Source organism: Mauremys reevesii, linkage group 9 (genome assembly GCF_016161935.1).
Source record: "Mauremys reevesii isolate NIE-2019 linkage group 9, ASM1616193v1, whole genome shotgun sequence".
Lineage (NCBI taxonomy): Eukaryota > Metazoa > Chordata > Testudines > Geoemydidae > Mauremys > Mauremys reevesii.
In genome coordinates, this window is record NC_052631.1 from 31,999,621 (window position 1) to 32,026,458 (window position 26,838).

Genomic DNA, 26,838 nt, shown 5'->3' on the forward strand with positions numbered 1-26,838 from the left:
AATACTTGGTATATAGATTAAAATATACTATATATGCTAAAAAACTATAACCTGGTGCACATGCTACTATAATATCCAAGTACTTAGTATATTCTCTATACAAAAGAGCTGTAGGAAAGTACATATTGTTGAGAGATGGTATCACAAGAGTCTCATCATACTACTGCAAATATCTGCAATAAGAGCCCCATACCTCATCTAGGACTGGCTTTAAAGTAACTTTTAGGTAGTGCTTTCCCACTATTTTCATCATCTCATCCAGACATCGAGTAGCTAAGGTGTTTCCTCTGAAGATTGTGTTTACTTCTCTGTAACAAAAGAGATTAAAGCATTTAAACTAAAAAGGCAATACATCTAAGGAACATTAGCATTAAATAGCAGTCATCTCTAATGCTTCTACTATATAAATACGTGTTTAGACAGGTGTTAGAAAACATTTAATATATTTAAACCAGAAATTGCCCATTGAGATTAAACATTTGGTTTCCGAGAACATTGAGGGACAGACAAAGAAGCAATAACCCCACCCACACAATAAAAACTAGTCCCATTACTGCACTCATTCAAATTATCAACATAAAATTTATAACATACAGTTTAGGACACACTAAAATAAAGAAAGACCTCTATGCAGCTTGTGAGAAACACACATCTGGAGAAAATTCCAAAACAATGAACACATAGCTAAAGAATATGCTACTAAAATATAGATTTAGTACTCTTCAGCCAATAAATATTTCACTTAAGGCTGTGCTTTGGATGTAGCTATTGAATATAAATGTAAACTAGCTATATAGAGTTGTAAAAGAGGTGGCTCTAGTTTGATAAATCCAACTTAATCCATTTTAAATTACAACGATCAATTATGATAGAAAAATATGTGCACACTAAAAACGTTACGTAAGTTATATGAGAATTACACTTTTAAAAGTGTTCATGTTTTAAAATACAGCCAGATTCTTAAAATATAGATAGGCTTATTAAGATTTGATTTCAAATGATTAACGTTTATCAACAAATATTTCAGCTGACACACAGAAATTGACAAAATAAAATATCATTGGTAACAGTTGGCCTGCAGCCCCTCAACCCTTCACCGCAGCTTGTGCCCATACGGATTGGTCAGAGAACCTTCTGTAGCCCTGCTGTCATGGGAGTGGGTCTTCGACAGTTGAGCTGCAGAGGGCTCCCTGCACAGCCACAGGGCTGGTAACACCTGAACCCTGCAGACACAAGGTGGAGGGGAAGGTTTCAGTCCTGCACGGAGGAGCAGAGAATCCCAGCCAGCGCCGCAAGGAGGATGGGCTAGATCCATTCAGCAGCAGGGAGACCTCCCCTGCAGCCGAGGGCTCATCCTGTCCTTTGCTCACAGCAGGAATGTGGGAGTCATCCTTGAACATGAACTGTTCAGCAGCACCCTGCAGCCAGCAGCTTGTTGTCATCCTTATAATCCTGGCCACAGATCTCTGCTCTCCAGGACCAAGACTGCAGCTTTCCCTGCACCTTGTGCCCCAGTGTCTTGGGTCCTTTGGTCGTGCAGGGAGCCCCTTATAGCCTTGCTGTCAGTGTGGAGAACCCCCTACAGGCCTACCATTAGTGCTGCCCTAAGCCTAACCCCCTTAATTTCCAGCAACTGTAAAAAGAAGTTAAAAAGATAAACCACTACAAATTGTTGAAATTAGAAAAAATAATGCAATTTGAATTCTGTCAAGCCTAAATATAGGCCAGATTTTCTCACCCTACACAAAACTGGAATAAGTACACTTTTCAGAGGTGAACTCTGTGGTAATAGAATCTATTCCTTTCCCAGCTCCACAGCACATAACAGCACCTCAATGGCCACTCCTGTATTCTCTGGGTGGCTATCGCAGTGTCTGTTACTTAATGTCCCCTGTCCTAAAATATGGGTGCAGTGGATTGACCACTGGATATATGTAACTGCATACCAATAGGCCCTACTGTTGGCTCTCCCTGTGTCAGACCCCATGCCACCAGAAGTGGGTGGGTTTAAACTTCCATGGTGCAGTTTTCAAGATGCATAGAAGAGTGTGAACTCCACATGCACACGATCGCTACACTTATTCAACAAAACAATATTCATGTCGCTTTTCAGCTCATACCGAAGTAAGATTTGGGCATAAATCTTTGAAAAACAGAATCCAAATTGCAGACTAATGACCTATAAAATTTACAGAAAATGGCCAAACTGATTTTTAGAAACAAAAAAACCAAAACAAACCCCATTCGCTGTTGGACACTGTTCTAGTATGTCATGTTTAGTTATGTAACAGCTCAAAGAAAAAACTACAGCCAAACCAACCCATCTAAAACAGGGCTCTATGGGAATTCTGATCCTCATCTAGAACAGTATTATCAAGCAACGTTACAATGAAATATTCAATGGCAAGTGATTATATGTAGTCAGAGTTAACTTAAACTGGCAAAGAAATGAATAGTGACCATCTATCAAAAATTGATCATAAAATGATTTAAAAAACTCTAAAAATAAAACACCCCATGTTATCATGAAGTTATGGAAAGATGAAACATACTGAGTGTCTTTCAAGTCTAGTTCGGCCACTGCAGTAACAAATGGTACTATCTTATGGTGGTGCAGCAATAGTCTTACAAGAGGCAAAACAGCATCATATTTATCTCGACACACTTCACCCAGAATGTAGGCAGCAGAAGCAGAGACCGGCTGTAACAAAAATAAAGGTGAAACCAAGATGAAAACAGTTTAACATACTATTTATACAGTCTAAACACAACCTGGAAAACATTAGATCTCTCAACAAGACTGCAGATACCACCGGTTTTGTAAGAAAACTTAGCACTAGGCCAATTACAAGTCTACAAAAGAATCTTATTGAAAATAGATACTATCTGCTCAGAGTTGCTTAAGTACCTTCAAATACATTGACACTCACTATTAAAAATTCTACATTTATTCAATATTATAATATTTCTAAAGGGTTAGATTGCAGCTTTGCCACAAGCCCTGAATAAATGGCAGCATGTGGTTGCATTGCTCAAGGGTCATATCCAGGTACTTTCTTTTTTTAGCCCTCATCACAGTAGCATCTGAGCATTTCACAATCATTAATCGATTTTATCCTCAACACCTCTATAAGGCAGAGAAGTGCTATTTCCATTTTACAGATAGGGAACTGAGGCACAAGTCAGATTAAATGATTTGCCCAGGATCACAAAGGAAATCTATGGCTGAGCAACAAATTGAACCCAGGTCCTCAAATCCCAATCCAGTGCCTTATAAATTAGACCATCTGTCCTAGGGTACTCAGAGTCCAAATCTGGTCTCTGTTTCCCCCCCTTGCTCCAGGGAGAAAGTAACCGGTGAAAGCCTTGTAGCTGTTACAGACTACTTTGCCCTCTTCCAGCTTCGTTGTACTGGCTAGGGCTAAGGGTAGGGACATGGTACAGGTATACTATGGAGGAGAAGAGTCATGTCTCCTTACTCCCATAAAGCAGCATGTGCAGAAGGTCATAACCCGGCCCTAGATCTGTTGCCTGTTTCTTCTAAAAAGAAAAGAAGTACCTCAACATCTGGTGATTTTAGCAGCAAATTTCTTAAAGAAACATAGTACTCAGATGGAAGTACATAGTCTTCAGTATAACAAACATTTAGTCTAAGTGATCCCAGATCATCAGTTTTAGAGGGTTTGTTTCCATTTTCTCTTGGTTGTAGTAAGTACCTAAAATCAAGACAATTGTAAAATACTATGTTAAAAGTTATCTGGTTCCTTAAACAGTTAGTATCACAGTATGGTAAAATGACAAAAAATTTCCAGTGTATATTAACTCACCACTCTGAATCTGGCCCTGCTGTCAATGGTTTTAACAAAGTTAAGATAAAAAGACTTCAGAACTAGATATGGGTGAGTAAAGGAATTTTTTTTAAAAAAATCTTTAACTGAAGGTAGGAGCATTCAGTAGTCCATCAGGACATAATGCAAGGCATACATTTTCTCAGGTCTTTTCTGCAGGTGAGAGTTGTTTGGACTAATAGTATTTGTGGGGGTAGGTGGAGAGAACAGGGATTGTTACAAATGCTGATACTGGTTTATTCAGCATTTTTAAAAACTGATTTCTCATTTTAAATCTAGGTTACATTTATTCTAATTACCCATTAATACTGCTACAAGATGAGTAGCATTCATCTGCAGAAATTACGGATGGTCTAGAACGAAACAAAAAATAGAGCAAAAAGTGAAAGCTGAGAAGAAAAATATTCAGTAGAGAATACATTACCCAAGCAAAAAGTAGGATAAATTTTATTTTGAAAGTACACAATAGCAGTTATGGAAAAATCATGTTATAATTATATTTTATATAAACTCAAAAATTGCAAGCTGGAAAAGCAAAAACAAAGAGGAGAATCTGAAAATCTGGAAAACACAGGATTTTGTTCCCAGTCTCAAAATCCCAGAATTGCATTTTATTAGATAATAAAAAACTAGGACCCTGGGATTACTATGATTCTAATATTGCTTTTCCCTATTATCACTGTATAATTATTACATGATTCTTGGCTTTTGTCTGTAATTTAATTCTACGCCAACAGGTGGTGCAGTTGTACAAGTGACATTTTGATAAAGTAATTTCTTTATTGTGTCAAATAGTACAACTTTAATATCAAACACCACACACCAAGACTAGACTGATTTTCAAACATCTTGTACAAGTACACAATTGTATTTTAATGTTATTATTTTAATGTCAAATGCACCACACTTGAAGGTGTCATGCCAATGTACAGAGTGACTGATTCAGCCTCCATTGCAAATCAGGATTCTGAAAAATACTTATTTCCCCAGTACTCAGATTTGGAGGCACTCCCTTAACTGTTCTGTCTGCTCTAGGCCGGCAGCTTTCTGGAAAGCCCCCAAAAAGCTTTCTGCTGTTCTCCAAAAGCACAGGCAACATTTCTATAAATAAGGGTCTGTTAGCTATTTTTATAGGATTTAAACTCTGTTAGTCAAAAATCTTTACTAATGGTCTAATCCAGCACCCTTCTAGTTTTGGGGATTTAAATTACACATGTTGCAACTTTGGCAGGTTCCAGTGCGGTTGGTGGATAAATTGTCCAATGTAACTCAGCCGGCTGCCTAGGCATCAATCCCAGGCACAGCCATATGTGTTGAGGGGTTTCCCTGTCTGTCTCATGCAGCTGGTGGCTCCCGCTATCTTATCTCTCCTACATCCAATGTGATGGAGGGACTCCCACCTCCCACTCCCACTCCCTTGTCAGGCCTGAAGGTGTATAGGGTTCCTTCAGGTTTCTAGACTCCTAGGCCATTGGTGCCAGATGAGCTCCACAATGGAACAACACCATCTGGTAACCTGCAATTGGGTAATCGTTTACAATAATATTGAAGCATCTGCATTTAACCATACTATGATCTGTGTGTTTCATTGTTTTCATGCCCACATTAGTGAATTTGTGCTTTTGTTTCTCTGATGCATAAAGGAGGCCTAGAAGATATTGTGTGTGTGTGTGTGTGTGTGTGTGTGTGTGTGTGTGTGTGTGTGAGAATTCCCCCCCCCCTTTTGTCTTTAACATTAAAATTCAAGACTCCCATGTCACACCTGTTAACAGAACTAACGGTGTGACATGGGAGCTACCAAGCAAGGGTATGTCTACACTAGGAAAAGTGGTTGTTAGTTAACACATAGCTACAACCGGAGAGACTAGACAATCATTCATCTCAGGTCTGTATAGTATTTAACTATATAGATGGGTAATGACTATGAATTCCCCCAAGATGGAAAGGTACTCTAATTTGCTTTAGCTTAATTATATAATCTTCAAAATAAAAATGTATAATACAGAATCTGTATTTTTCAGATTCTCTACTTCACAGCTGTTAATTGTTCCCCCCCCCCCAATTCTTTTCTCCCCACCGCATCCATATTTTATTTATTTAAAAATAATGTGTAGGTGTAGGCGCGCACACACACAGAAATTTCATAGCTTATAAATTGCAATTATTAGAAAGCAATGGCTTTTAAATTTCCCATCCTTCATTTCCACCTGCAGATGTGTAGTTTTATAGGAAAAAATAAAGATTTACACACACACAAAAAATATACCCTCATTAGTAAGCTACTAATCAGTGGAGCACCTGGAAGAAAATATTTTAAATTTAGCACCTGGCACATATGCTATATTCCTATCTCAGAGGAACTACAATAAGATTGTTTTTTCTTGCTGATATTCTATGATTCTATTTGAACCATGACTAAGAATTCTAACATATATTACAAAAAACGGCTAACCAACCTTTCTGGAAGTATTGTTCTTAGAGAGGTGTTGCATGTGTCCATTCCAATATAGGTGTTTGTGAGCCCAGAGTACAGTTGCCGGAAATTTCCCTCCCCTAGTGGCATCTGTCGGGTCAGCTCCAGCACCCTCTGGTGCCACGTGCAGCACCGGGTATAGGGGACCCTGCGCCTCCTCAGTTTCTTCTTACTGAGTGACTCTGATAAGAAGAGAAGGAGGGCGGGTTTTGGAATGGACATGTGCAACACACCTTGAAGAACAAAATAGTTATAGAAAGGTTAGTACTTGCTTTTTTCTTTGAGTGCTTGTACAAGTCCATTACAATGTAGGTGACTCAAGCAGTAGCATAGGAGGTGGGCTCAGAATTCAAGAACAAGCTGACTGCAAGACTATGCAGTTCAAGTTAGCATTATCTCTGGTCTGCTAAGTGAGGGCATAATACGTTGAGAAAGTGTGCTCCGAAGATCAGGTTGCTGCCCTGAATAGGGATTTATGCTAGGAAAGTGGCCGAGGAGGCCTGTGATCTTGTGGAATGAGTGGTCAGGTAACCTGGAGGTGGAATGCCAGACAGCTCTTAACATGAACAAATGCCTGATGTAATCTAGGACAAGATTCTCTGGGCAGAGATGGGAAGGCCTTTCATCCTTTCTGCTATTGCTATGAACAGCTGGGTTGATCTGCAAAACATCTTGGTTCTTTGTATATAGAATGCCAGGGCATGCCTAACATCCAAGGAGTTTAGACATTGCTCCTCCCTACTCGCATGCAGCTTTGGGAGGAACACAGGTAGGAAGATTGTTTGACTGCAGCAGAATTGCAAAACCACTTTCAGGAGGAATGCCAGGTGCGGATGCAGCTGCACCTTATTCTTAAAGACAGTCGGATAAGGGGGCTCCAATGTGAGGGCATGGATTTCCAAAACCCTTCTGGCCAAGATGATGGACACTAAGAAGGCCACTTTCCAGGAGAGGTGAACCAGCAAGCACATTGCCAGGAGCTCAAACGGGGGACCTGTAAGAGCTTTGATAAGACAAGGTTTAGGTTCCAGGGAGGAATAGGCTCTCTTACCTGGGGGTATAACCTCTCCAAGCCTTTAAGAAAACAAATAGCCACTTGTGTGAAAAGACAGACTGGCTGTTGACTGGGGATGGAAGGCCAATATCACTGCTAGGAGGATGGTGACTGAAGAAATAACCAGACCTTGTTGCTTCAGGTGCAAAAGATACTCCAATATGAATTGCAATGAGGGCTGCGTGGGTGGAACTCTGCATTGGGAGGATCAGATAGATAGGATCCTTTTTGCAGGGTTTTCTACTGCCTGACAGAACTCAGGCTCTCTCTGAGCAAGCTTACTCCTCAGGATTCAGCCATGAAGTCTCCAAGCTATCACATGAAGAGAACTGAGGTTTGAGTGGAGCAACCAACCGGGATCTCAGGAAATCAGGTTCACGTGTAGCGGAAGCAGGTGCAGGGTCTCCACCAAGAGGCCTAACAGGGTGGTGAACTATGCTGTCTGGACCATGCCAGGGCTATGAGAATGACCTGTGCCTGGTCCTGCTTGATCTTCATCAGAATCTTGTGCATCATCGGGATAGGGGAAAAGGCGTAATACCAGTGATCTATCCATGATAGCAGGAAGGTGTCCATAAGAGACCCCTGCAAGGCCACAGCCCAGGAACAGAACTGGTGGCATTTCCTGTTGTCATGGGTAGCAAACAGGCCTATAACGGGAGCCCCCGACTGTTGGAAAATGCCCCTTGTCATGTCCAGCCAAAGGAACCATTCACGGTGAAAGAAGAAAGATCTGCTGAGGTGATCCACCAGCTGGTTCTATGTTCCCTGTAGGTACGATGCCTTGAGATGGATGGAATGCGTTATGCAGAACTCCCATAGCTGGATTGCTTTCTGGAACTGGGAGGAGGGAGCTGGGGGGGGGGAGGGGAGAGGAAGAGCGAGCGCCTCCCTGCCTGTTGATGTAGAACATGGCATTCGTGTTGTCCATAAGAACCAAAATGACTTTGTTCGTAATGTGGGGCAGGAATGCTTGGCAAACTGGGAACAACAGGCCTTGAGTCCCAACAGTCTGAGGTAATGTGGGCCCAAGCAATGAAGAAGTGGGACAGGCAGTTCAAAAACAGAGGGGTAAATTGTATCCTATGCTGTGGGGACTGAGATGTCAACCCTGAGCATCTTGTCAAAAAGAGTGTTTCGAGCTCCCTGAGTGTCTGGGGACAGCCTGCATTGGCCCTACTGTGGAAGCCAGTGGAGGTCATGAGAACATACGAACGGCCACACTGGGTCAGACCAAAGGTCCATCTAGCCAAGTATCCGGTCTTCTGACAGTGGCCAATGCCAGGTGCTCCAGAGGGAATGAACAGAACAGGTAATCATCAAATGATCCATCCTGATGCCCATTCCCAGCTTCGGGCAAACAGAAGCTAGGGACACCATTCCTGCCCATCCTGGCTAACAGTCATTGATGGATCTATCCTCCATGAATTTACCTAGTTCTTTTCTGAACCCTGTTATAGTCTTGACCTTCACAACATCCTCTGGCAAGGAGTTCCACAGATTGACTTTGCGTTGTGTGAAAAAAATATTTTGTTTTAAAACAGCTGCCTATTAATTTCATTTGGTGCCCCCTAGCTCTTGTTGTGAGGAGTAAATAACATTTCCTTATTTACTTTCTCCACATCAGTCATGATATTACAGACTTCTATCATATTCCCCCTTAGTCTCTTTTCCAAGCTGAAAAGTCCCAGTCTTATTAAAAGACTTGTCTGGAGGCTTGACAAAGTAGTGGGCAGTCTGTTGGGGTCTATACAGCTTCCTAGATGCCGCTTGAGTTTACAGCCTCAGGATTTCAAGGTCGCCTTAGAGTCCTTAAGCCCATGGAGCCTAGCATCAGTTTGCACCGAAAAGAGGTAGGACCCTTCCAAGAGGAGATCTTGAAGGGTCTGTTGTACCTCCTGGGGAAAGCCAGATGACGGCAACCATGAGCTTCTGCCACATGATCACTGCTGTGACCATACAACTGGCGGCAGAATTGGCCACATCCAGGACTGCTTGTAAGGAGGCCTTTGCCATCGTTTTCCCTTCCTTGATCAGCAAGGAGAACTCCTGTCTGCTATCCTGAGGGAGCAAGTCCTTAAATTTTTGCATAGCCTCCCACATATTGAAGTCCTAGTGACCCAGCAGAGCCTGCTGGTTTGCTATGTGCAGCTGTAGTCCTTGCAGCCAAACAAGTCTAACTTTTTTGGGTCCTTTGCCTTAGACATTGTGCCTGACTGTCCCTGTCACTCTCTCTCTCATTGGCAGCTGCTACCACCAGGGATCCTGGGAGAGGATGCAAGTACAGAAACTTGTAACCTCTGGCTGGTATGAAGTACTTCTGCTCCATATGCTTTGCTGGGGGAGGGAGGGAAGCAGGGGTGTGCCATATCACCTTACCTGGGTTCATGATAGCCTCGTTAAGTGGTAGAACCATCACCAAAGGACCCACTGCCCACAGAATGTCCAATAGGCAGAGTTGCCTCCTTGATCACCCCTGTCTGTATGCCTAGATTTGAGGACACTTGCTTTAACAAGTCTTGGTAAACCCTGTGATCATCTTGCGGAGTGGACATGCCCGCCTCATATGGGGAAGAAGGCGACAGGAACAGCCTCCGCCTCTTCCTCCATATTGACCAGGACCTGCAGGGCTTCTTCTTGAGGCTTGGTACCAGAGTCTGGATCGGGGGGGTGGAGGGGTCGGGGTGTCACATGGAAAAGCACCACAGGCGCTCTGCTCTCTGAGGCCACTGAGTAGGAGCACCTCAAGAGTGCACCCTGAACTTTAGGGAACCCCCAAAGATTCCTAAAGGGCCACTGCAAGAGTGCTGGCCCGCAAGGACCCAGTGTCCAAGTGCTTGGTGGTACCACTGCACTTGGGGCCCATGGTGGAGTAGGAACGTCCCGGGGAGTAATGTGGGCAGATGCAATGGGAAGGAAGAGTAGGATCCTACTGCTGACTCCGAAGAAGATTCCCGGTGTGGCAACCAGGGTGATGTGCACCCCCTTAGTGCCAGTGCCACGGTGAATCCTGTGATGAGGCTACTGTGTGGTTTTTTCCCGCTAGAGGGCAGTCCTGGTACCGGATGGTGGCTGGTTCTTTGGCACTCAACGGTACTGGCAGTACAGAGTCCTGTATGGCTGGGGATGCAGGAATCAGCAATGAAAGTACATTCCTGGCTGCCACAAATACTTCCAGAGTTGATAATACTGTAAACTGATTGTCATGCTGTCTGCCTGAGGGCAATGCTACCTATGCATATGCAGTAAGTAGAGCCTGTGTAGGTACTGGAACCGCTGGTATTGGCTGTTGTGGTACTGGGGTGGAAGAGTGACCTGACGCGGATCTCACCTCTATTCCAGTCCCCATTCCTGCTGGACTTTGCACTGGGGATTGACACTTCTCCAGCTGCTTCTTATGTTTCTTCTTGGGCATCGGGGGTGGGGACTCATGACCAGTGGGAGGAGCACTCCACACCAAAACTGAAGTGCTTGGTGTGGAGTTTGAGTGTGGCTCTGAAGTGGGTTTCAAGGCTGCCTCCATGAGAAAGACTTTCAATTTCACCTCCTGGTCCTTTCTGGTGTGACGTTTGAAGTCCTTGCAGATCTGGCAGTGGTCCTTTCTATGAGACATCTTGAGTACAGGTTGCTCAATGGCATCAACTTCCCGCAGGAAGCATAGGGCTTGAAGCCAGGTGACTGAGGCATGCCTCAGCACCGGGGAGTGGATGAATCTCATTAAGCGCAAAGGAGTCCAACAACTTAATAAATAATAATAATAATAAACCTATTGCTACTATAACAACTATACACACTGGAAAGAAGAAAAATAGCAGAAAAACTACTGGAAAGTTAGCCCGAGGCAATGAGAATAGTTCCAGAGGTTGTAAAGGGCGGTAAGAAGGGTCCACAGAGTCCTTTATACTGGTGGTATGAGCATTCGGCACTAGAGAGCACTATGGAGCTGACCTGATGGAGATGACTAGGGGAAAAAATTCTGGCAACTGTGTTTGGGGTGTGCACACAGCTACACTGGAATGGACATGAGCAAGCACCTGAACAACATATACTTTCTGCATTAAGGAAACCAGCGTAGGACGGGGTGGGCTAACTATGGCCCGCAGGCCAAATCCTGCCAGCCAGCTGTTTTAATCTGGACCTCGAGCTCCCACTGGGGATTGGAGTCTGGGGCTTGCCCCAATCCGGCGCTCCAGCCGGGGAGCAGGGTCTGGGGCTGCTCCATGTGGATCCCAGAAGCAGCAGCATGGCCCCCTTCTGGCTCCTATGTGTAGGCGAAACCAGGGTGCTCTGCTCTGCACGCTGACCCCGCCCAAAGTGCAACCCCTGCAGCTCACATTAGCCAGGAACCGCAGCCAATGGGAGCTGCAGGGGCAGTGCCTGAGGACGGTGCAGCATGCAGAGCTGCCTGGCCGCGCCTCCTCGTAGGAGCCGGAGAAGGGACCTGCTGCTGCTTCTGGGAGCTGCTTGAAGTAAGCACCGCCCAGAGCCTGCACCCCGAGCCTCTCCTCGCACCTCAACCCCCTCCCACCCTCCAAATCCCTCGATCCCAGCCCAGAGCACCCTCCTGCACCCCAAACTCCTCATCCCCAGCCCACACCCCCAGTCAGAGCCCTCACTCCCCCTGCACCCCACTCCCCCCACCCCAGCCTGGAGCCCCCTCCCACACCCTGAACTCTTCATTTCTGGCCCTACCCTGGAGCCTGCACCCCCAACCAGAGCTCTCCCTCCCTCCCTCACCCCAATCCCAATTTTGTGAGCATTCATGGCCTGCCATACAATTTCTATTCCCAGATGTGGCCCACAGGCCAAAATGTTTGCCCACCCCGATACAGGATCAAGTTTTCTTTTGGTCCCTTATTTCTCACCATGCTTGGAAGGAATCATTTCCTAACACTTTCACTGGAACCTTAATTTCTCCTAGGAAGACATCTTGCACCAGGTTTCCATTGTTCCATAGGTCAATCCTGAAAGTTAAAAACATTCTTTTAAATCTTCTTGCAAATTAGAAGGATAAAAACCACCAGCAGATTTCAGATCAACAACAACAATCTTGCATCACTAATTCAGCATGCATGCAGACAGGAAATATTAGAATTGTCATACCAATCTAGTAAAGTCAAGAGGAACTCGAATGGCTTATTAAACCCAGAAAAGACAGCCATGGAAACAAATTTAGACAGTGAAAGTTAGAAATCACAGACTTTACATCAGTAAAACATAGTGATACTGGTTGATGTGTTTTCTATTTTGAACAAAAATATAAAATGAAATTACTGCGTTTCCTTTTCAGGTGTTTGCAGTGAACTTTTACCAGTGTACTTATATCCCTATTTTACTGCTGCAAGTAAAACTTGGACAGACTGCCATACCACACTGACACATGCGCTTGTTTTTTTTCCAGACAATGGCTTGAATTTTCAAAACCTAAAGAGCTATCACTCCAAAGACATGCACCTGGCTTGGATTCTATTACTTCTTACCTCTGACATTTCTTTTAGACAGCAGATATGTTAAGAACAAAAAAAAAAATTAATGCTAGAGTTGTTGGGGCATAATTGCTTTTCTATATACATTTTCATTTATAATCCTACACGCTGTACAAATTGATGGGTCACATAAGCAAGAACAGACTTAGAAATGAGTGAGAAGTTAGTGCTTTAATGATTAAAATTTACACTAAATTCTCTTTTTTGGTGCCAGCTATGAAATGATCACTAACACTCAAGTTGTGCCCTCAATTCTTCTGAGGTTGGGCATGTACGTGTGCCTGTGCAACGCTTATGAGGCTAAGTGGGGTGCTCTGAAACACTGCTTGTGCAGTACAAAGGCAGGCAAACTATTTTAAAGTATGCAGGAGTAGAAAGGGGAAATACGCTGTAAGGGGCTTCTTATATCTGCTAGTGGAAGGTATTGTGTGTTCCACCAAACATGCTGCCAGATACAGCAGACACGTAGGAGAGGCTAGTTCCTGTCCAGGCCCCCAACACAACTTACTTTATCCTTGGAGCCACTGGGTGGACTAGACGCCTCACTTTTCTTGAATTTTTGGTGCTAGGGTCAGCATTTGGATTGATTTCTGCAAGAGCATGTTGAGAGTGAGGGGCTCTTTGTACTGCTTACAACCCAGTGCAGGGCATCCTGAGTTTAGCTCCAAATGTATATACTACAGAAAATCCACTATTCTATGAAGTAATCAGGGACTGAGGAGAGATCAAAAAAATTAATAAAACTGAACATCTCAAAATTACAGTATGTACGGCGTACCAGTTGCAGTATGGCACATTGCATTGCTTTTTGTCCTTCAAAAATCCCCTGCGATTTCCAATGCATTGAAGGCATCAGAACGTGAGAAGATATCCACTTGTTCTCCATTGACATCACTTTCGTTATCTAATTCCCTCACACACACCCCAATCATGAAAAATGGTTTGTGTAACTGGTTGTACATAAGATTGGCATTCCTAAAATGGAGGTTCTGCTCTACTAAGTAAAGAATCTGGGTTCAGAAAAAAGGGATTTTGTTTTCATTGACATTAAACAAATATTGTACACTTGCCAGGGAATAAATATTAAGGAAATATAGAACTTTCCATAAGATAAGCTATCTGAAGTTAATGTAATTAAAATGTTTATTCTAATAATTTTCTCAGATACTCACAATAGTTTACAATTTCACTTTTAGAATCAAAAAAGTTTACTCTAAGGATTTTATTTCTGAAATTGGATGAATCTTCTTTGTAAACTTGAACACTAGTTTTATGCAGCCACATTATATCCAAATAAAGAAATATTATGGCATAAAGATTTTAATGTACTTTATAGAAATTTATATTAAATATATAATCTCAAGAACATACCTGACTTCCAGCTTCTCTATGTCCTCCTCTTCTACCTGAAACTGGGACTTTTTGGTATAACTACTGGACCTGGTTACCTGTAAGTAAAATTCCTTTATGATTTTTCTCCTTCAGCCTGGTTTTTAAATTACAAATCTTCCATATCTACTGTAAAAACTTTGCTTTATTAATATTATTGTAGTCCTGAAAACAAATTTCTGAAAGTTCTAAGATATTAATTATGCATCATAAACTGATATACACTGAGGAGACAACCACAAAAAGCCCACTGTTCCCTCCCCCACATCACACAATTTTAACTGCATATTTTAGAATCTCTTCTTTCACTTCCAGATCAGTTTTGTGCTCAATGTATTGCATTCCCAGATAGGATACTGTGTAGTTTACATGAGTCTAAACCATACAATTATCTAATTGCTTTGTAACCACTTAGTTGCAACATTTTAATTCACAGAAAAATTTAATCTGGGATTTCATAAAGTAGAACATGAGCCAAAACAAACTATAGGCCTGACTCTGCAAGCACTCCAATCATCCATTTCTTATTGAAATCAATGAGAGTTTCAAAAGCAGAGTTCTCACAGGATCAGAACCTGTATGCAAAGCATTACATTACCTATTACTGTCACAGTGTTGATTTTTAAAAATTCAATACTTTCATATAGCTTGATAACTTGAAAATAAGGGATATATATTTTACTGCCTATTTTCTTTTCACAATATAAAATGAAAAGCAGAACACAAAATTTAAAACAAAGATAGCGGAACCATCTTAAAGGGCCAAATTTTGGCCCCCTGCACCAAAGCTGAAGTAAGCCAAGCTTGGCGTGAGAGTTCTGCAGTGGTCAGAGGAGGAATATCCACCAGTTTCCATGCTTTAGCTCACCCCAAAACTGTGAGACAGCAGAGGAAGTCACCACAGATTCCTGCTCCTAAGCATGGTATTTACCAGCTCTGTTGCCTTCAGGGCTTCCAGACTTGTGTGTAGCTAATGTCAGGATTTGTCCCACAGTAACTCATTTTGTTTACAGAAAAGCATCTTTCTACCTAAAGACTCGCTAGAGCCAGAATTCTATTTTGCACATTGCAATGCATTAAAGCAGTATGCAGTTTCAGTTTATTTCACCAAGGACTGTATAAAATAACCCACACATCACCAGTGATGCACCTCAATACGGATATTCCAAGCCCAGGACTCTCTAACAGAATGCCAAGAAGTATACTGATATTCTGATGAAGACAAAGGAGATGAGGCTAGGTCCAAAAACTTAATGTCATTTGTTTTTGGAGACAGGATTTGATCCCAAGGCTTAAGGAGCAAAAAGTTAAAGCATTGACTTATTCTACCTAGAGAATGACCTAAAAATCACTGATCACCCTGTTAAATTACTGTACTGACTATACACAGCCAAAACCTGATGTTTTTTTACTAAGTGCTCTGAAAGATGTTAAAATAAAGAGCCACATATAATATATATATTCATACTTCAGTCCATATCAGAACTGCAACTGAGGGCAGCCAATCAAGGGCAATAAATAGCCCTTACATTTGTGACTATGAAACTAACACCTCTCACTAGGTAGTAGTTGAATGGGATTGCTGTGGTCTTTCAGCCTGTTACAAATGAAGGTGACAATTTATTATGGAGAAACTTGCATTTACTTCAAGAGACCCTCTTGAGGCTAGCTCAAAACACAAACAAAAGAGGTGCATGAGACAAACAGGCCTGCAACAACACATGATTTGACAGTTTAAATTTTAAGAGACGTTAGTTACCTCAAAATAAAATGTTTCATTAAACTGTGGATTGCTTGTTTTCTTCTTTACTTTTGTCTTCTTTTGGTCATTCCTGTTTCAACGTAGTACAGTTTTACCATATAGACTTTAAACACACAATTATTAAAATATTCTATTGTCAAGAAAGGGCTACCCATTTAACTCTCAGGCCCAGAACATCAAATATACTTAGGTGCCTTACTCCCATTAATTTCAATGGAAGATAGGTCCCTAAATACCTCTGAGATTTGTAGATATACTGGGTAATTATGTAAGTATCAAGGTCATTTAAGATGTCACTTGATATAATGAAAAATATTGGAGAAAAAGTTAATATACATTCACAGCATGGTTTGAAAAGCTAAATGGTAATCTTCAAAAGCTGTACCTATTTACATATATACGTGCACTGGGAGGTGGTCATATTTAGTTTACCATTTATATTTTAGTTCACAAACAAATGCAACATGAAACGGATAGAGGTTGATGCAGATTAAAACGGTGGATTTGATTTAAATCACTAGTTAGAAAGGCTCAATTTAATCATGGTTTTCTACATAAAAGTGCATTCTTGTTGGTTTTTATAACCTTAATACATATTCTTCACAACTCAGAGGTAGATGTAGGTTTCATTTTTAGAAGGTACACACTATACATTTTTAAACAGTGATTTTTTCTGAAAACTTTTCAGATTAGTTTTACAGCTATAGCAGAAAATGAATGATTGTTTGGTTATTTCATTTGCCAAGGGTGACTGAAGCAGATATTTATGAAGTCATTGGGAGGTGAGCTCTCTCCAATTCAACAGGTTAATCATTAATATTTGGAGGATTTTCTTGCCATGCTGTATTAGGAGGAGACCATCACCAGACATTTAAATTGTTTTATTTAACTAAAACAACAACATTAAGTATTCTGGATTTTTTTTCTTCAACAGCAAACATAATATTTTAACAAAACAAACATATGTCCCTCGCTTCTCACATTTATCTCCAGACTTCTTTTCCTTGTCCAAAGATCTATTCCACCCACCACAATCTTCTATTCACTGAACTTTTTGAAACTGCACTTTTAGAAAGAGGTAAGGGATTGACTGTGTGTACACAAATTTGCAGAGGGACAATAGAGTTGAGGTCTGTTATTTCTCACCTCTCTGTATTATTTATTTTAAAACATTTTTGCTGTTAACAAGCATGTTACTGCTGGAGACACAAATCCACAGTTTGAGAACTGCAAAACTAAGCATCTCTGATGGTATCCTCTAGACCAATGGTACCCAACCTTTTTCGTCTGGTGGGCGCCAGACGATGAGCCATGGAGGACTGTGGCGGTGGATGACCATCCACCGAAATACCCCCGACAAGCGGCAACGTCAATAGGCGTCGCCGCCGAAATGCCGCCAACAAGCAGCGTCATCCAGAGGCGTTGCTGCTGAAATACCACCGAAAATCAGTGGCATTTCGGCGTCGACGCCTCTGGATGATGCAGCTTGTCGGAGGCATTTCAGTGGATGCTCGTCTGCCAACCAGTACATTGGCGCACTTAGACACCCCGGCCGGCGCCATGGCGCCCGCAGGCACTGCGTTGGGGACTCCTGCTTTAGACTGAGCACTGAGTCCCACTGGGTAGCTAGAAAGATTAACCTAAATAATCTATACAGAAGCCTATGGAACCCCATAAGATTGGGTACCTAATGAACTATTGGAACTCATTTACAAAACTTTAATTAAACATTACATGAATATAGAGTCTCATACTATAGAATTAATAATCCCTATTCCATGATGAGATCTCTTTGAGCTGTAATGCATCTATCTTTAGATAGTTTCCTCAAAAAGCATTTTTATCAAAAAATGCAATTTTTAATTTTTTTTTTAATCACTGATTTTTATCCACCCTGGATTAAAATTTGGAATGGATAGAATGGATTGGAACAATTTTCACTCCTGAAAACAGCATTTTTGTGCATCTGCCTCCACATATGAAATGCTCAGTGTTCCTTCTCCATCCCCTCCTCCTGCTTCATTCCTATTCTATTTTAAGTGGTGGTGTACATTGTTACTATAACCACATAATATTGCCTCCTTTCTTCCCAGAGATGGAACATGTCACTTTCAAGAACTGCTCAGATACTAAGTATTTGCTTAAAATAAATAAATAAATAAAATAAAAAGCCCCTGTTAATTCTAAACTAAGGCAGACAGAAAAAAAAATCACTAAGAATACTTTATGTAAATAAGCGTTCTATTTACTTCTCATCCCAGCTAGCAATTCCTGCTCAACATAGTGCTCAGTGAGAAGCACAGCAAATATGAAAACTATTTTTTTTGCTTTTAAATAGGTTTTATATGGTCTTAACAGACACAAAGGTACTTGACTTATAACATACATAGCATATGTTCTTATACCATGGACAACCTTAGCCTGTAAAGAAATTTTCAGTGTAAGTAAAATTAACAGAGAAAAAGTTGTGTTACATAAGACTATGTACCTAAATATGGTTCAGTGCTGTTTCTATACTAACAGAAGTTTGTGTAGAACACGTACACTACATAGTAAGAAACTGGTAGGGGAAAATAAAAATTGTTCTCTTCAACACTAAAAACCATCTATCCAATTAATTTAACAACTATATATTTGAACACTTTGGTCCAGAGGACATACCTGTCTCTTTCCTAATTTAGGACAGCACTTAGAAATACTGAATTTGCAATATAATTCAACAAATGTTACCTAGAAGGACCCATAAGAGACACCGTTGCATAAGGGTCACAATTCTGTCCATTTACAAGAGGCAACCCATGGCATTCCTTTATGCTAAAATGAAGAGAAACAAAGAGTTAGTGAATCAATGCATCATTAACAATTTTTGACCAGCTGAAAAATTACTCTTTCCTTTTAAATCAAAGACGACACTTCAAATCAAACCAATAAAGAGTTAACATGAGCCAGTACATTGTTTCAGTACAGCAACGATTAATATATCTGAAGCATATTGAATTCCACACGACATACATCCACACTACATACAACAAGTGGGCTCCACCACCAGACTACCCAATCCACAGTTTTCTAGGCATAACTTAATGCTAGCTGACAGTCAAGTGTACAATTAGTCTGAAGAAGGTTAGTGGGTCTTAAGGACCCTTGGAGGTGATTAGATACCATGAAAGAGTCAAATACCTGTCACACGTTCAGGATAAATAAAACCCAACAACTTAGAAATGATGCACAGAAAGTTACTGTGAGTGAGAAGACTGTAGATCTACTTGTTAATTTGACTTAAGGAGGACAACACGACTTGCCAGTAGACCTCATCTACACTGGGCCAGCAGCAGCGTTCAGAAGCCAAGGCTACATAGCATTGGGCCAAGAATCCATCTCTGTAGAACCTCACTAGAAAAACCACTCGCTTGACAATAATACCTCCTTTACTGCTACATTTTGAGATCTGACTGCCAGTTTTTGATCCATTTGTGTGCCATGTTAAATTTTTTTTTTAAATCATTTGTAGGTCTTTGTTTTAAGAAAAAAATATATCAAATCAACACTGTTACCTTTATCAGCCAAACTTGCAATCTCATCAAAACAAGATACGAAACTACCCTCCTTTAGTTCTTTACTAATCGAGTCCCGTCAGCCATTCCATTATTTGCCTGGGATCAAGATCAGACGGACAGGCCTACAATTACTCAAGCCACCCTGTTCACTCTTTAAATATTGGCATAACATTAGCTTTTTTCTAGTCTTTTAGAACTTGTACAGTGTTCCAATGAAAATCAACACTAATGGTCCATCAAGTTCCTCAGCCAACTCTTAAAACTCTGAGATGCAAGTTATTTGGATCTGCTGATTTTAAAATGCCTAACTTTAGTAACTGCGGCTTAACATCTTCCTAAGTAACTTCTTAAATGGAAAGCATCTCATCATCCTATCACATGACTACATTTTTTTTTTAAAACACACACCAAATAGAGAACAAATATTTATTGAACTGTTCTACCATTCAATAATGGACCAATACCATTGTTAGGATTGTTTTTGTTCCTAATATACTTAAAATCCTTATTGTCCTTAACTCTGCAGGCCATAGATTTCTCTCTCTTCCTAACTGGATTTAGCTCATAACGGTTTTTAGCTTTGTTGTGAAACCGGACATTTTTTAAAGATGTGGGTGTGTATTAATACATTACATATTATTGTTTTGATCTTTATCCTGTTTGCACATTCCAAATATAATCAAGTCATGATCACTTGTACCGAAGCTACCACTAATTTTTAGTTCTGTGATAATTCCTTTTTATATGTTAAGACAAAATCTAGTATAGAATTCCTCCACGTTGGATGCAATACTTTTTGCGTTAGGAAAATGGCCATTGTCATATTTAGAAATTCTGAGGATGTTTTAGTACCAGAACATGAAACCGCCAGTTTAGGGTCACTCAGACTGAAGTCCCCCATGATCACACAGGTCCCTCCTACACATTACATATAGATGCTTAAGGAGGTCATCCTGTTTCCTAATGTGATTTGGAGTCTGTAGCAGACATTAACTAGTTCCTCATCTCCTCATCTTGTGCTTATGTTAGAACACTGATCCATAAGCATGCAAGATCATTTTCTTCCAAGTTGTCAGTTACTCAAACAGGTAATATTTTTGACAGTGCTATTCACCCTCCCCTTTGGAGTACTCGATCCTTCCTAAGTAGAATATACCCATTGACTTTAACATCCCACTCATGTGACTCATTTCAACAGATTTCAGTAATACCAACTAGACTGAATTTATGATTACAAATGAGCAATTCCAATTTCCCCCCTTTGTTACCCAGACTCCTAGCACTGGTGTAAAGACAATTAAATAATTCACTCTCCTTGCACACTTTGGTTTCTTGATTAACTTCTCTCTCAAGATCGTGATTTTCGGCTAAATGAGTGCTCATTTGTTCCCGTTTTTACCTTCCCCTTTTGTTATTAGCTTAATGCACTCCTCACTTCTCTGGCCAGCCTGTTTCTGGGTAGTTTGGCTCCCTTTCTACAGAAATGGCAGCCATCTAACTGTATAGCCTCCACTCTCCTAGCAGGTGGACCAATGTTCCGCACCAAAACCCTCTACTTTACACCAGATATCTAGCCAGGGATTCACTTCCAGATCTTCTGCCTTCATTCTTTCACAGGATAGGAAGAATGACCACGGAGATCACTCAGACACTGTTCTTCAGCACCCTACCAAGTTCCATTAAGTCATCTCCAATCTGCGAGACATCACACGATGCAATGTCATTAGAGCAGGTATGTACCATCACCAGTGGATCCCTGCCTATAAACTTCAGAAGCCCATACAATCTTAGAGTGACAGCACATCGTCCTGTTGTCTGCTTGTCCCTTGAAGAAGGTTCTTTCCTTTCTTCTTAGTATAGAATCCCTGAAAAGGATCATCTAACTTCTTTGGATAGTTTAAGACCTCTTTGTCGGTATGCTTGATTTTCTTATGGGTTGGGCTGAGCAGCCATCCACAGGTGTGTCCCATACACCTCTCTAGTCCATTCAACCAGATGGATCTTCAACAGTTTCCATGCTAAAGGACCCTGTATCAACTGGGAACTTCTAGCTGTGTGGAATTCCTCATGATTCTCTCCTCTCTGATGCTCGCAGCCTGCCCACCCTGGTCTGCCTCCAGTAGCATAGAAAACCGGCTTGTCCTCTTGCCTATGGTGATTATGAGCTGCCACGCCTCTGATTTTCCTCCCCCCTCCCATTCCTTGGTGGCCAATTCCTTCCTTTCTTGAATCTGAGGTAATGAAGCTTCCTGAATCTGGTTGTCCAAGAACCCCTCTCTGATGCTGCATAGGGTCTATTTGTCCTTCCAATCCAAGAATCTTCTCTTCCAGCACAGCCGCCAACTTTCACTTCATACACAGGGAGTTCCTTCTGGCATCAGACAGGAAAGAAAACATGGCCCATCTATTGCAGGTCACAACCACTGATCCATCACTAGCTATCACAATACTGAATGTAGAACTGTACTAAGAAGGAAAACCTCTTTTAGTCCCTCTCCAAACTCCCTTCAAAATTCTCTTGTTTGCTGCTCACAGGTTCACCAAGCAAATTACTTTTCTTCTAAGCTTCCCTGCTCAGCTCTACCCCCTCACTACCAGGGAGAAATTAACCACTCTAACTTCAAGCAGTAGGGCTAATCAAAGGTCATCAGACCACAGCCTCATGGGCCTTCTACAACATGAACAAACGGAGGTCTCATCTGCCTACTCAAGGGCTCACCGCCCAGCCACACAACCTTTACACAAAGAACAAACATACAGACCAAACGTCAAAGATAGATGCAGCTCCATTGACTTCAACATTACTCCAGAAACTCTGGGAACCTTTAGATCCATTGCACAGACCTCAGCCACTTGAACCAACAGCATGTTTAGGTAGGCTGACCCATCTGAGACCCTTTTCTAGCTCCCGCCACCGGGCACCCCTTTCAAGTGTCAGTCCCATGCCTTCACTTCAAGTGGGAGGCCTATGATAATACCAAATATTAGGTGAATGTATGGTCTTAATCAGAGAATTACCCCCAACTTTCCCTCCCCCACCAAAAAAAAAAATGAAATGCCTAACGCAGGAATCACAATTTCCTTGCTGCACCCAGAAAAACATCCCTTCTTCAATTAGGGAAACAAAATGAGCATGGGTTTATGTCTGCACCTCCAGTTCTACAAAGGTCAGTTCTTAATTGAGCTTGCAGGCTTGCCTCAGATACTGTACTCCTGTCACGATTCATCTGACACCATCAAATCCCACCCTACCATCATCATTTCCCAGGATGGCTTGTTCTCAGTTTGGTCACATGATCCTTTTGGGGAACAAACTGTAGAATGTGTTCTGAAAGGACCAAGCTTGAAAGAAGGCTGGCTGAACTCATGCCACAGCTACCCTTAGAGGGGAGAGTGTGGCCTGTGCCATTTCCTTTGTTCTGGGAAACGTCTCAGAAAGACTGCTTCCAAAGCTGAAAATACTTCAGTCTTTATTTCAAAATTCTTAAAGGTAACAAGTACATTTTCCCTGCATTTACCAGTTGACAGGGAGTGTGTATAAAAACAAAACAAATGAAAAAAAAACCCACGCATGTAATTCTGGATCAATGACATTTTGAACGTTATGACAGGGACAGCTGGAACGTCAAGTCTAGATACTCAGGAAATAGAAATGGCTATCAAAGTTTTACTCTTTCATATCCAGGCTTGTCATTCCTTATAGTGGGGATTTTATAGCTATGAAAACCCAAATGTTGACTTTTAACAAATGGATTTACAGAATGTAGTATTCAGCTATGGTCACCTAGGTATCAGTGTGAAGTTCTCCTGCTAGGCATCCAGAGATGCCTAGCCATATAATTTGTAGCATCTGACTAACAGATGAACAGATTAGTCTCCACCTTGTACATTTCATCATATGATAGAAAAGATTTATCAGGCCATGAACCCGCTACTTTTCTGGTCCAGTGAACTTTAATTTTATCTGAAAGTTTCAGACCTTTCAACTGGTAGGATATTTTGATAAAACTTCCAATCACTCATCTACTCATGCTTTGTAAAACAGCTCTGAGCACTAAAAGGTAACAGACACTCTATAAGACTATTATGTTTTTAGTCATTCTGTGACCACCATGTCTACTGTCTTCCCCTCCCCGCCGAGTATTTTGAGCCAATGCACAATGAGGGAAGGGCTACTTAATGAGTTGCAAGAAAGAAAATTAAAACTTCCAGAATGAGAGCCAATGTTGGAGTCCTTCTTGGGATCCAATTTAGACAACTCAGCATGAAAATGAAGATTTGTATTTTGACGGTGAAGATTTTTGCTTTTACTTCTCCGAAGAAACAGTCCCCACACAACTTCGAGATCTGGCTTACTTGTCTTTAGTCTTAACCACCAGCACTCTATATTTAAACCAGTTGTGTTAAGAGGGATCTTTGGAAGGCTCACACATCTTGATGAGCACGCTAGTGGAAAGATGGGAGACCTAGTTCATATCTGGTTCAACTCAACAGGGCACAGGCACTTTTTCCATTAATGTGAGTAGGGTTAGACAACACTGTTTGTTGAAATGTTTGTTCCCTTTCTACATTGTTTATAATTTTAGTTGCTGCCACTGATTGAGCTATACCTGTGGTGAATTAGGCAACTTCCCACCACCCCTGCAGGCAAAGTCCTAGAGGTGCTAGTCTGGAGGAGTGTTAATGCCTGACACTCCACTGGTCTTGACCTCACCCCTTTCTACAGATGGCAGTGCATGAAATCCTCCTGTAGTAAGCTGTGGAACTGCCAGAGTTTAATTACTTCAAATGCCCACACAGCAATATTCTGCCTACCTTTATACCCATCCTTCAGCCCTTCCTATTCCCTTCTTTGATTGTAGCAGTTAAAGACATTTATTAAGTTGGTGTCCAAAGGCCTCAATCAGAATCAACGTTTCACTGTGCTATACACTGGATAACCAGATAGCTTCAGTGTCGAAAATTGCCTTCTCTCACTTCTAGCTTGGTAGGAAACTTCATCCCTTCATGGTCACAGTCAATCATAATGATCCAGCATGTAAGTGACAAGTGATAAGTCACTGTCTTAAGTTGAATATGACAATAATGCACAGGTTGTAGCTGGTACCGAATATGGATGCCTGCTTTCACCATTGTCTTGGCTGCTATGAAGCTATCAGGCCTCTGTTCAAGTTCTTCCACTGGCTCTCAGTCAAATTTTAGATGACAGGTACAGGCCTTTGGCCCAAACTCCAAAGCAATTAGATTAGATCAAATGTAGCTGGGCCTTGATCAATGCACCACTGCGGCAGCTGTGCCCCTCTTGGACATTGCGGATCACAATATCCAGGATGAAGCACATGCAAGCTGGGGACAATGTAAATACAGTTGAGTCATAAGTAGTGTGTGTTCCCCAAACCAAATGGACTGAAATTTGGCAAACGTGTTGGAGATTGGATAAGGAGTTTGAATTTCAGGAGAAACAAATTACACAGAAACAGAGACTAAAACGTCTCCCTATTACAAATGCTTCATATTTAACCCACACTTATGTGACTGATTGCACCTCTGCATTCACACCCTACTATTACTATTGTAATAATCTTTGTACAAAATATGCCTTGTGAGGCATCATTAGAAAACTTCTCACTCACTGGTCAATATCATGGTGAAATTTATGCAGCAATATTATATGTAAATTTATGAATTCCTTCTGGATGATGTTACTAGCACATGTTCAAACCCATATAGCTGGGACTAGGGAGAAGTTGTTAAACAAGTCTATCCTAAACAACAACACGTTTACACCTCTATTTACATATAAGTAGTAAACAGAGTCCTTGGGACAGCAAGGACAAAGGATAAGCTGACACCTGTAGCCAGGTGTTAAAACTGACTGGCAATCACCCATCAAGTGGCCATTCTTTGGCAACAAAGGGGGTGGGGGGGGGAAAAGGAATTGATCGATCTGCATTTTAGCAAGCAACAACCTAGAACATCTTTCAACATGAGACTCCATGTCTATGTCCTCGCAACAGGAAGGAACTTTATCTAGGGATAATCTTCAAGAAAATGCATTTCAAAGGGTGACTGGACTACAAAAGTGAGGGGCAAAAACACCCCAGGTTATTTTTCCCTTCTCTTCCCCATTTCACCTAAGATGACAAAGGAACCAGCCCTTTGATTTTGGGAGGGATCCTAACATGAAAATTTGGTCAAGAATGTTGCTGGGAACATGTGGTAAGGATTTTACCTTGAACGAAGTCTAGTTTTAGCTACTATCTTTATTTTTCTTGTAACCATTTCTGACTTTAATATTTTATACTTGTACTCACTTAAAATACTCTGCAGTTAAATACACTTGTTTTATTTTTTTAAAATCAAAACAAATTCAGCATTGTGTTAAAGCTGAGCTGTTTGATAACTCCATTTAATGTAGCAGGCTGTGTGGATATTGACCCCCCACAGGGACAATGGACCTGAGAGGGCTAGACAGTACAGAACCCATGTTTTGGGGAAATTTTGTGACTGGGAGTGTGTTGGGGTCACCCAGAAAATAGTAACCAAGGCTGGTCAAAGCTGGAGTGTTGCTGACAAGCTGCTGGGATCAGAGCTGTTAGACCAGGGCTGCAGCTATACACAGGTAATCAGGTTGTGAGCTACACATGCTCTCTAGCTGTTTGAGAGCGGCCCAGGTTGGAAGTGACGACAGCAAAGCATTGTGAGGCACCTAAGGTTGATGGGGAGGTGGTGACAACTCCTCACTGGTCTGGATTGCACTGCAGAATGTGACAACTTATTTTAGTCTTGATATTTAAATTTCCATGTTCTGAAAGCCTGCAATTCTAGAACTAAGGTGACCAGATGTCCCGATTTTATAGGGACAGTCCTGATATTTGGGGCTTTTTTTTTTTTTTTTTTTTTAATATGGGCTCCTATTACCCCCCACCTCCTGTCCCGATTTTTCACACTTGCTGTATGGTCACCCTATCTAGAACTGCTCTTGTACTCACTTATCCATTCCCTCTTTCAATTTGGTGTCAGAAAGGATTAGCTGTTTGTGAGAAAGTTATGAACAGAAAAGACGACATTTTTAAAATAACTTTTTACAACAGAATTCCCAACAGAAGCAAATTTTTCAAGTGTTTGCTCTTTAAGGCTGAATTTTGTAAGCACTCAACATTAAGCCTGACATAGTAATTGGGACTCAATATCCAGGACCAGTCTTTGGGACTTAAAAGCCCATTTGTCTCCCAAACTTTAAATTTCTGAGGTCCTTTTACAAAGGAG

The 26,838-nt window shown here is 41.4% G+C and overlaps 1 protein-coding gene across 6 annotated transcripts in view; it reads right to left on the bottom strand.

Moving 5' to 3' along the window:
* RASA2 (RAS p21 protein activator 2) overlaps positions 1 to 26,838 on the bottom strand; it is a 193,238-nt gene that overhangs the window by 32,468 nt on the left and 133,932 nt on the right. For all 6 annotated transcript variants that reach the window (XM_039487410.1, XM_039487409.1, XM_039487415.1 and 3 more), the window contains 7 exons: positions 18,743 to 18,826; positions 16,010 to 16,082; positions 14,233 to 14,309; positions 12,241 to 12,339; positions 3,560 to 3,716; positions 2,553 to 2,701; positions 194 to 308 (listed from right to left, as the gene is read on the bottom strand). In XM_039487410.1, the coding sequence (XP_039343344.1) occupies positions 194 to 308; positions 2,553 to 2,701; positions 3,560 to 3,716; positions 12,241 to 12,339; positions 14,233 to 14,309; positions 16,010 to 16,082; positions 18,743 to 18,826 (754 nt within the window). The remainder of the gene's footprint in view (positions 1 to 193; positions 309 to 2,552; positions 2,702 to 3,559; positions 3,717 to 12,240; positions 12,340 to 14,232; positions 14,310 to 16,009; positions 16,083 to 18,742; positions 18,827 to 26,838) is intronic.